General features: G+C 47.3%; 1 protein-coding gene across 1 annotated transcript in view; it reads right to left on the reverse strand.

The window, feature by feature from the left end:
- DNAJC3 (DnaJ heat shock protein family (Hsp40) member C3) overlaps positions 1-10,572 on the reverse strand; it is a 51,658-nt gene extending 41,086 nt beyond the window's left edge. Inside the window, exons 1-2 of the mRNA XM_083168785.1 lie at positions 10,021-10,572; positions 748-858 (exon numbers count right to left, since the gene is read on the reverse strand). Of these exons, the coding sequence (XP_083024911.1) occupies positions 748-858; positions 10,021-10,102 (193 nt within the window). The 5' untranslated portion in view covers positions 10,103-10,572. The remainder of the gene's footprint in view (positions 1-747; positions 859-10,020) is intronic.
- Positions 10,573-11,764: the final 1,192 nt, after the last annotated feature.

Here is an 11,764-nt window from a genome sequence, read left to right on the forward strand (position 1 = left end):
GATGTAACATGTGCAGAGAGAGTTACATTTGGGTGGGGTGTGTTGAAACTGAAATCTAAATTGCAGTGTAAAAATAATACAGCCAGTATCTACCCTGCACAGAAACTAAGTAACTCGCACAAATCTAACTCTCTCTGCACATGTTACATCTGCCCCACCTGCAGTGCACATGGTTTTGCCCATTTTCCAAACAACTTTGTACTGCGATCAGATCTGAATAAAGGCCACTATGTGAAACACACTCCTTTCATGCCCTAGCCTGCTGAGGAATACTTGATATCCACTACTAAGCAACAGGCCATGTTCCCAGATCAGCTGATGGTTATTTTTAGTTTTGGCACAGTAATAGAAGCACTGACACAGGGTAGTTTTTATTTTATACATATAAACTAGATGGTGTTACTTCCATCCACACACATTGTATAATATTATAGTGGATATATGGAGCACAATGTAACAAGGTCATTGCAGAACAGTACAGTGGTAGTGTTCATTCCAGCACCCTGCACCTTTCAAAACCTGTGCAGTTCCCCTTCCCCACCTAGGAAGTCGCTCTCTTTGGTGCTTCAGTATGGTCTATATCTCAGAGCTCATATGCAGACCATGGACCGTGCTACAGACACCAAACCAAAGAGCGACACCTCAGACAGGAAACGGGAACTGCACAGGTTTTGAAAGGTGCAGGGTGCTATAATGAATACTACAGTGTAGACGTTTGCTCAGTACCGGTGTGAGTAGAGAACTCACCAATGGCTGAATGAAAGTGAGATAACGCATCAGCAAGCTGGCCAGCTGCTAACAACTTCTTCCCCATTTCCAGGTGCTTGTCCACATCTGCATTTATCCCGCATTCCACTCCTGTGAGGAAGAAAATAAAAGTTCACAAGACACACAATATCCCAGAGACACCCTATATACACAAGACTACAAAAAACGAAATATAAATGTAATGAGTCCGTTCACATTAGTTTCCCCAGAGGGACAGCAGGTAACAAAATCGAAACATAGCAAACTAGGAAATGCAAAATGCATTTTTTAAACAAATCCTTGCCTAAATAAAATATTCAAATTTAATTAAAAGCAACACCAGGCTAGTTATAATATAACTTTAAGAAACGTCCAGTTACCACTAGCGAGTGAAAGCAATGATCGTCTTTCTTTCCCAATGTCTCTCTGTATTAGGGCTTTATTTAGGAAGTGGCGACTGTTTCCCAGAGGGTAAAGGTGAAGATGTATAACCGAGCTCACAGGGGTAAACGTACTAAGATGGGAGTTCTCCTGAAAATGGTATGTGGCCCATAGGAACCAATCAGATTCTACTTCAAGTTCTTATTTATTTAGCACCTTCTAGAAGATAATAGACAGAATCTGATTGGTTGCTATGGGCAACATCCCATCTTCAATATAACTCCCATCTTAGTACGTTGGGAGTACTGCACAGTCTGTGTAAGGCATGCCAGGGAGTACAGCACCTGTAAGTGCAGTTATACACGTTCTCCTCCAACCTTCATTCCTAAACAAAGCCCTTAGTCACTTTAGAGAATGACAATTTGGGATCTAATAAATAGTGAATGCTTGGTACCAGTCCATCACCTGGCAAAGTAAAACTTGGCTTATTATAGGCACACTGGCAAAATGTGTAGCATACTACTTTTCCAATTATAATTAATTATATTAAAGCAGACACGCCAAGTAATTACAGCACTTTTCCAAAACCGTGCTGCATTGCAATGGGCCAAATTTGGAATGGGAGGACAAACGGCCTGATTCAGAAATGGACAGAATATCGATGTCGGACGCAATGGAACGATTTTTGCCACGGGGCATGTATCCGAGTTGCACATGCTGTGAAGGTCTTGCAATGGCATGGCAGTGTGGATTTAATTGGAAAATGATTGATGGTCATGGAATGTTTGTGGGCAGTTATAAGGGGGTCCCATCACCTAACTGTGATCCCAGTATGCAGCTAAAGTGGTTCTAGTGTCTTTCCCCTAATCACATGCTACGCAACAAGAAGTTTACTCCAATGATTGTGTCGTGGTACAAAAGTGGAAGACTTGAGACTGCAAAAGTCGCACCTACTGTAGAAACATATCTTCAGATGTGTCCTACTCAGACTAGGCCCCATTCTAAAGGGCAGGGGTGGGGAACCTTTTTTGTGCCAAGGGCCGTTTGTATGGGGAAAAAATCCTTCGGGCCATAAGTAAAAATGTATCTTACAAATTGTCCTGCTGCAGCTGTCCCACGCTCCGGCAGCTGCCACTGAATAGGACTGACAGTCTCTGGCTGCTGTTGATTAAGAGGAATCTCGCGAGAGCAACCGACCTCCTGCGAGAATTCCCCTGTACTTGACTCACGGCAAAGCCACCCGACGCGTGGGAGGGCCACTCAGACCGGCTACAGGGGCCGCATACTACCCCCGGGCCTGAGGTTCCCCACCCCTGCTAAAGGGGAATGCCACACTTAAGGTCCCTACACACTGGGCGACTATGCCCAGCTTGTATGGACAGCGATGATCACTATCATCGCTGCAGGGAAAGTATGCACTGAGCGGCTTTCCCCCTGCCCGGTGCCGACGGAGGGGGGGGCAGGGCGGCGATGCAGAGCGCTATGCAAAGCCGTCCCTCTGCTCGTATAACCAGCAGATGAATGGCTTTCCCGGGGATGTTGCAGGAGCACGCAGCAGCACTCACCGCTCATCGCCGGGACATACACACTGGACGGCTTTGAGCTGAAAGACGCTCAAACCTCCTGTTTTGAGCAACTTTCAGCTCAAAGTCACCCAGTATGTATGGGCCTTTAGACGAGCATGCCTTTACCATAATTGCATGGCAGAGGGGTTGCATAACCCCTTGCATGGCAGAGGGGTTTTAAGTGCAATTTACTTGAAACATAATTAAAAGTGTTTTTACAGTATATGCACAAGAAAACAAAGCAGAATTACACAGCTGAAAGTTAGATGTACCTCCAGCTCAATGTGAGCTTATAAAGCGGAATATGCTGCCTTCTAAGCTCTTCTAGTTGGGTAAAGAAGAAAATGTATGAGGCGCTCTTATTCCATATAAGTTTTTTCCCCCAGAGATTCTGGGGGGGGGGGGGGGGGGGAGCGGTGCTGTGATGATCAGCACCTACACTTTTCTGTAACAGAGATACCTGCAACTAATCTCATCCCTCACAGGGGAATGCCAGAGTTACAGAATTGTGTCCTTCCTACCGATCCACTGCTACATGTACACAAGGCTGCCGGTGCATTTTACATGATCTACTGAACATTCATGCATTGCCCCTTGCTAGTGGCGTGCTATCTTGTAGATAGGACACTGAACACAATTCCCCGCATGCATACATTGGGAGAAGCAGAATCAGTGCACATAATGGCACGGATACCGCTTCTTCTTCATGATGAACTATATTAAATCTACCCCTATGTTCAGTCTGTGTAAGATTACCCATAATGGTCAACACCTAAATACTGTTGACATACACTAGGTCCACATTGACAGAAGGTCGACACAAGCAAAAGGCCAATTTGAAAATGGTTGACGCAGAAAAAGGTCAACAAGAGTTTTCACCTTTTTTTGGTGTCTATGTTGACCGTATAAATGTATCATGTCCCCTTGCATGGTAGCGTATGAACAAGTCATGAAAAACGACCTTTACCTGTGTTGACCATGTTCATGTCGCCATTTTGCTTGTGTCAACATAGCGGATGTGGACCATTCTTAGGTGCCGACCTACTATGGACCATTAGTGGTCAACCTGCTGACCGGACACAGATTTCCAGCACGCTAGTTTACCCCTAATCCTGGCAGAAAAGGGAATTACAATGCAGATGTATGGGCCCTATTAGTCAATAAACAAAAGCTCTGTATTGGTTGGCATCACTGACTTTATACCACAACCATATATTTCTCAAATGAATACTTTCTTAGTGTTCAATTTCACATAATATAGTCATTATATTGCTTTTAACAAGATAACCTGAATTCATTGAAATAAAAGTGTCTATGATTGAAGATGTATTTAAGAAGCAGTCATTAAAAGATAAAGCATTGGTCATTTCAACTAAAAGCATCTGAAGGCTGACAGCGTACTGCCTGTAAAACTGCATTTGAACTATCGGAGATGTTTTCTATAATTATGCCTAACATTACAACATAGAGCAGGATCGCCGGAAATAATAACTGTCCTTGAAGCTTTAAACATGCAATCACTTCAAAATGAACCTAATTACTAGAGAAGTTTATACATAAAAAAAAAATGGGGGGAGATTTGCTGAGCGTTCTGAGATTGCTCATCACACAGCAATGTGTCAACACTGTGTGCTGAGTGATCTGTCAGGGCCAGTGTTCTCTGGTGAGGGGCAGGTGCGATGGGGACAGTGAGGGGCAGGTGCGATGGGGACAGAGAGGGGCAGGTGCGATGGGGACAGAGAGGGGCAGGTGCGATGGGGACAGAGAGGGGCAGGTGCGATGGGGACAGAGAGGGGCAGGTGCGATGGGGACAGAGAGGGGCAGGTGCGATGGGGACAGAGAGGGGCAGGTGCGATGGGGACAGAGAGGGGCAGGTGCGATGGGGACAGAGAGGGGCAGGTGCGATGGGGACAGAGAGGGGCAGGTGCGATGGGGACAGAGAGGGGCAGGTGCGATGGGGACAGAGAGGGGCAGGTGCGATGGGGACAGAGAGGGGCAGGTGCGATGGGGACAGAGAGGGGCAGGTGCGATGGGGACAGAGAGGGGCAGGTGCGATGGGGACAGAGAGGGGCAGGTGCGATGGGGACAGAGAGGGGCAGGTGCGATGGGGACAGAGAGGGGCAGGTGCGATGGGGACAGAAAAGAAAAGAAAAATCTAAATATATTTATATGGGCAATAATAAACATAAAAAAATATATTTACAAACAAAATGACAATAAATGACATTTATTAATAAAATATATATATATATATATATATGACAGCCAAGGTATTTACGAATGGTTCTAGCTAGTGACAGCAGAACCAGGAAATCGCGCACGAAACCGGAAGTCGCGTGCGTATCATGGGACTTCTGGTGATGATGCGCGTGCGTTCCATTTAGCCAGAGAGTCTACGAATGGCTCAGAATGCCGGGGAAAAACCCGGAAGTCGCGTCTAGAACCGGAAGTCTCGTGCGTGTCACGAAACTTCCGGAAATGACGCGTATGCGTTCCACATAACCGGAAGAGGGAGTGGAGAACCGCGAATTGGCGGGATCCACAACCATAGAAGTGGTATAAATAGAAGCCTGTTTTGAGAGAGGACTTATACTCCTGAGGAAGTCCAAGCCGTTTTGAGGCGGGGGATGAAACGCGTTGAGAGAGGGACTCTTACCTATGCGATGACTGAATGACTTCATCCAATGCATCAGATAAGCTCTTAAAAATCTTTTTATTGTACGGGCAAATTTTGTCTTGTTTGCTTTTTAATAAATTTGTGTTAGCAATATTACGCTATTATATTCCTTTTTCCATTCCTGTGAACCTGAGGTGTTTTGTTGTATATACACGGAGCTGAGAAATATTGAAGCTACCAGACACCCAGAGGCACCTATCAATTAAGCGAATGAAAGAGTGGTTGGGAGACCACTGATTACGGTACACTTGTACACACTAGGGGTGATCTATTCACTTAAGGTGGAGGGATCCGTTTTAATATCAATATACTGCACCAGAAGGCGCCCATCTCACTTTTTTCCATATATATATATATATATATATATATATATATATATATATATATATATATATATATATATATATATATATATATATATTTATTCCAAATCAACCGGCACTCGCTAGAAACTCCTTGACAATAGGCCCCGGTGCCCGAAAAGAATTAATGCAAATTTCCAAAAGAACAGCACTCAGGAGGCAGTTAGTGACATGAAAAAAACACAAGTCTGTACGCGTCCTCCGACCTTTTCATACCCCCACTATCCACGTCGGCGTGGAGTTGAATTTAGATAGTGTGGCGAGCGCAGCGACCCACCGAGCCCCGTGAGGGGACGCGGAATACATGTAAAGTAATACCAGGGTTGCCGACTTTTAAATGCTCCTCTCCGGGAGAAGCCCGGAGAGGAGACTTTCCTTACCCGATCGGGGGGCGGGGCTTGACTGTGACGTAATTGTGCCATTTTAGCTCCGCCCCCTCCTCTGAGACCAGCGGATTGCGGCATTTACAGCGTGTATTCACTGTCTCACGAGCAGGTAAATGCCCCCCCCCCCTCAGCTGAGCGAATCCAATGTGTATGCTAACCGATCCACTCGCATCCCCAAGGAGGAGAAATCATTCGATGGTCGCTCACCATCGAATGATTTATGCAGCCTTCGCGCTGAAACGTCAGACTATACTTACTTTTCAGATGCCTGCTATCCGACGAATTGGGGCAGACGTTGACGTCATGTGATGTCAGCCGACCACCCCGAGGATACAGGCTCTCTCAGGGGTATGACCAGCGTTACCATTGGCGCGACCACTTTGTGGGCACGCCCATAAAATGATGGGTGGTCCCCTGCATCCGGCCCTGCCCACCCATCCGGTTGCGAAAACCCCAAACGTGCCAAAGGTGTCCGCTCACGGGCGTTTGCGCATGTGCATATTCGCACATGTGTAAACCCCCTCCATCGGGACCCGGTGTGAACTCCGACCTGAGCAATCCGACATGAATAGCTATCTTTGTCTCACTGCAAGGCTTGATACATCTCCTCCCCAAAAGCTACTTATCCTACAGCAATGATAACAAAGATCCTGTAAACAATATTTACAGTTATCAATGTTGTAATCTGTGTGTTGTGGGATCGCACATTGTACGTAATGTTACTATCTCTCAGAGAAGATAGAGAACCATATATATTAAATCATATACTCTATATGCTGTTTTGCCAAGAAAACGCATGTTTCCATTTGCCACCTGTTCTATTCATAGAGATTTCCTTGTGAAAACTTCACACTTCTCTTGTGATATCTTAGGACCCAATTCTGTATTTATTTTTTCCAGTTTTCATTTGTGTTGTACTGACACTCAGCTAGAGAACAGGTAGCACTGAATGATCTTGTGGGAAATACATTGCTCAGCTATGTACAGCCATACATGTTCCGGAGAAACATGGCAGCTGCTGTGTTACCTGTATTTATATCCACAAGACACTTTGCCAACATCACTAACAATTGAATTCCCTCTGCAGCACTGGAGTCTCTCAGTCTGTCATACACACTGGGCGACTATGCCCAGCATGTATGGACAATGATGATAGCGTTCATCGCTGAAGGGAAAGCCGCTCAGTGCCTGGCGCCAACGGAGGGGGGGGGGTGGCGTTGCATAGCGGAGCGCTATGCAAAGCCGTCCTGATAGCCGCTCATCTGGTGAACGGCGAAGGTGAACGGCTTTCCCGGGGATGTTGCAGCAGCACGCAGCAGCGCTCACCACTCATCGCCAGGCCATACACACTGGGCGGCTTTGAGCTGAAAGCCGCTCAAACATGCTGTTTTGAGCGACTTTCAGCTCAAAGTCGTCCAGTGTGTATGGACCTTTACTGTACTGCAAGCAATATTGTATTAAGGAATATGTGACATCAGGGCTGTTTTCAGGGTTGGGCGAGCTGTGCAATTGCAAGGGGTATCTGTGGACAGTGGGCCAAGAGAGAAGGGTTTCGGACTCAGATACTGCAGCTAGAGGCAGTGGCATGAAATCCCTGACAATAAACAGGTAGTGTGGTATAATATGATGCAAGGGGAATAGCTGTTTGGGACAGAATATGGAGTAAGGGGAAGTATTGTATAGCTGTAAATGTAGTATTTTTCTTCAAGGTCACACATCGTTTTGTGGTGCACACTCTTTTAGAACGGTCTCTTTTTTTTTGGGGGGGGGGGGGGGGCATTTTTACTGTTCGTAATAGGTGCTAAATTGTTTTGAAATGGCTGTAAATAACACATATAATGGTGCTTCTATAAAGTATTATGACAAGGGTGGGTTATAATCAACTTAGCATTGTTTTGTTAATAATTACGTGGAAACGCTACAATATTTTTATTATTAAATTTCAACACATTACAGTAGATCTTACATGAATACATTTCTATAGGAATACATCCAAAATGTGAGTGTAAAACAGGGGTTGAATACTATTTATGGTGGAGGTGCCCTGCTGCAAGTGAGACAGGTGGGCACTGCGGGGGTATGGGGAACCAAGTGCAGGTCCACCAGATGACCCAGGGGATACCACTGATAAATCGGCAAAACAGGTTATCCTGCACAGTGCTGGAGCCCAGGGTGCCTGATTATCGGTAAAACTACCTGTATGTGCAACCACGATCAGCATAAATCAGTGTGGATTATATAGAATAACTTTATTTCTAAAACGCTGATATTATGGTGTGCTGTATGTTGAGGGGATTATTACACCAATAACATACAATGGCAAAAAAAAAAAAAAAGGTAAAGTGGTCCTGGGCCAAAGGAGCTTACAATCCAAGACTGGTCCAATACTGTATGTCATACATACAGCTGACAAACAACATATTGCCAAGTGCATTTGTCCATGAATGCCTTCTCAGAATCCATTGAATAGATCGACACAAATGTTCCAATGGGTCAGCTGGCCAGACATATGGGTCAGAGTCAGAGACTGGTGTGAATGCACAACCCATCTTGTGCATAAGCACCAGTCGTCCGACCAATAGGCTTAGCCATGAGACGCATTGGAACATGCCCACCAAAAGTGCAGGGGCTAATGTTACTAAACACCACCTATACTATGACAGCAGAGATGAGCGTGTTCAGTGTATTTGCATGACACTTTCAGCATGTTGACAATGATGAAATGTCTACAAGGAAGTTCTAACCCTAACCTCCCCATTGTCACTACGCTGACGTCACATTTAACATTCTGGTCTTGACATTATTAATGATAACATGCCACTTGGTGACACAGTGACTGTATACCGCAGTAAGGCCATAAACAATATACCATAGCTCATAAAAGGATGGAAGGTGGCGGCAGCAGGGGAACGTCCCCATAAAAGCACTGGGCGTTCAGAACACAGTCGTGTCTAGGGAAGCCAATCCCAGGGCATCTTTTCAATCCCGGGTATCGGGATTGAAAAATGCTCAATCCCGGGATTCCCGGGATCCCGGGATTGGCTTCCCTGATTAAAAAAAATGCCCCGCATATTCACTTACATGTGTGGCGGTTGCGGCCGGGTGGGTGGGCGACTCCTCCGGGAGCTGGGCAGGTGACGGGTAGGGTGGGCTGCTCCTCCGGGAGCTGGGCAGGCGGCGGGTAGGGTGGGCTGCTCCTCCGGGAGCTGAGCTGGGCAGGTAGGGTGGGCTGCTCCTCCGGGAGCTGGGCAAGCGTGCGATCAGCGTGGTGGGCTGTGCGACCTGCGCAGTGTGACCTCTGACATAGTCACACTGCGCAGAGACGCTCTGCTGGGCATGGGAGAAGCAGGGTAGCGTCTGAGCAGGGTCTCAGACGCTGCCCGGCATTAGACTGCGCATGCGCAGTCTAATCCCGAAAACCCAGGATTGGAGAGTCCAATCCCGGGATTGAAATCCCAGGGTTTTTAGGGCCAAATCCCGGGATCCCGCCAATCCCGATCCCGGGATTGGCCACCCTAGTCGTGTCAATCACATTACATGACGTTGGCGCCCGCCCTGAATTCGGCCATCTCCAGCCAAGATAAAAAGTCAGTTCAGACTCTTATCTGCGAATGGAAAAAAATAATATGATGGTAGATTTTCCACCCAGGCAGCTGCATGTGAGGGGATGTGGTTATGTACACATCCTCTCACATGTATGCGAGCATACGCAGCCCAGCAAACAGGTCTGAATCAGTCCCAAAGTGACATGTTCAAAGTGTAACGTGTCAGCTAGCCATCATCAGCACATAATACATAGAGTAAGTGCACTCACTGCTGAAGTGCAGGGCTGTGCCAGTGACATCTATACTATATATACTGTGCTGTCATTGACTGCATACTAGGTCCCAGCTGCTGCTTACCTTCATACTGCAGATCCAGCAGTACCAGCAGGAAGGGGAAGAAGGAGAATAGCCTGCGGGCACAGGCGCTGGGGGACACCATGCTGGGCCACTCGGGGAGAGCAGTGACAGCAGGACAGCTCCGAGGTGTTGCTGTGTGCAGTCAGCTGCCGCCTCCTATACACTCACAGTAATAATAATTGTCCAGCTTCAGTTCAACTAGTTCCTAGTAAGTTAGTTCAGCCCTGGTCGTGGTGAGCTGTGATTGGAAGGAGCGGGGAAGAGGCCGTCTCTCCCTCACCATTGGAGAACGTGGAGCCTCGGCCGGAGAGTAGACGTGCTGGGCGCCGGGTGCTGCTCCGCCTCCTCCCCATCTGCTTCCTGCCTGCCTGCTGCCTGCACGGGATTGGGTGAAATCCGGAATCCTCGGACAGCCGGACCGGAACGGCTCCGTCCGGCTCCATGCAGCGACCTCTGCTGCCGCTGACTGTGGAGCCTTGTGTGCGCGCTCCCGTCAGTCAGAGCAGTTACAGCAGCTCCGTACAGGGAGACCGGCGCTTACTAACCGGGGGTTCTCTGTTGCCGTAGAGTGCAGGCTGGCTGTGCCAGGAGGCGTCCCTTCTGTTCTTTCCTAAAATGAGTCCGACAAAAAAAGAATGCCAGTCCGGTCTGCAGAAATGGACTGACAATTGACTATAAAGAGAGCAGATTTAATTTTCTGAATATGTCATATAGTGTACACCGATTCGCTATAGCTTCCGCACACATCTTACTAATGGTGTGTACAGACGCATTGATTTGCTTTCGCTTTCTATTCGATTTCCCCTCTCCACCACCTTTCGATTTTGCCTTTGATTTTCCATTCGTTTTCACAGTCAATCTGCACCTTTGCATTCGATATCGATATTGAATTCGATTTACATTCAAGGCACAGGTGCACAGTGTACACATTTGACAGCGGCGTAGCTACGTTTTGGGTGCCCCCCCGCCGTCAGGGGGGGGCGCCCCCCGCCGCCCATTCAAACCCCCCCAATCCCCCGCAGCCTTACCTTTCACGCTGGTCCCGGCGGCTCCGTTCTTCTGCTGAGGACCACCACAAAATGGCCGCCCCCATACAGCAGACAGTTTCAGAGAACTTTGTGCTATATGGGGCGGCCATTTTGTGGTGGTCCTCAGCAAAAGAACGGAGCCGCCGGGACCAGCGAAATAGGTAAGCCTGCGGGGGATTGGGGGAAGGTGTAACTATAGCACCGCAGCCCCCGGCGCCCCCATATGCACAGCGCCCCCCCCCCCCCCCCCGCGGTGGCGGGGGCTGCGGTGCTATAGTTACGCCAGTGACATTTGATTTACTGGATCAAATTCGATATTTCCTTGGCTGCACAGTCTATTTTTCTTTTCGATATAGACAAACCGGGAGCATGCTTCAAATCGAATATCAGTCGAAAGTGTCCTAAAAACCATTTGATTTTGATTAGGTTTCAATTTTGCTTCTAGAAGTCAAATTGAAACAAAAACACAGAAAAATCGAAGCGTGTGTACACAGCTTTATGCTGGCCATACACTAGGGCGATTGTATGTGATGCTATATTGTGCTGTGAAGCTCCCCGTTCAATAAATCGCATCTGAAGTGTTTCTTTTCGCCTTCAATGTGCATACAATCATGAGATAAATCGCATGCCCCTTGTGACCTGAAACCTGGTGATTGAATGAGGGCTGGGCTGTCTGGGGGTATATAAAGTTGGAGATTGTGATAGATTGCAGGTGT

The sequence above is a fragment of the Crinia signifera genome, chromosome 2, assembly GCF_055691185.1.
Source record: "Crinia signifera chromosome 2, ASM5569118v1, whole genome shotgun sequence".
Classification (NCBI taxonomy): Eukaryota; Metazoa; Chordata; class Amphibia; order Anura; family Myobatrachidae; genus Crinia; species Crinia signifera.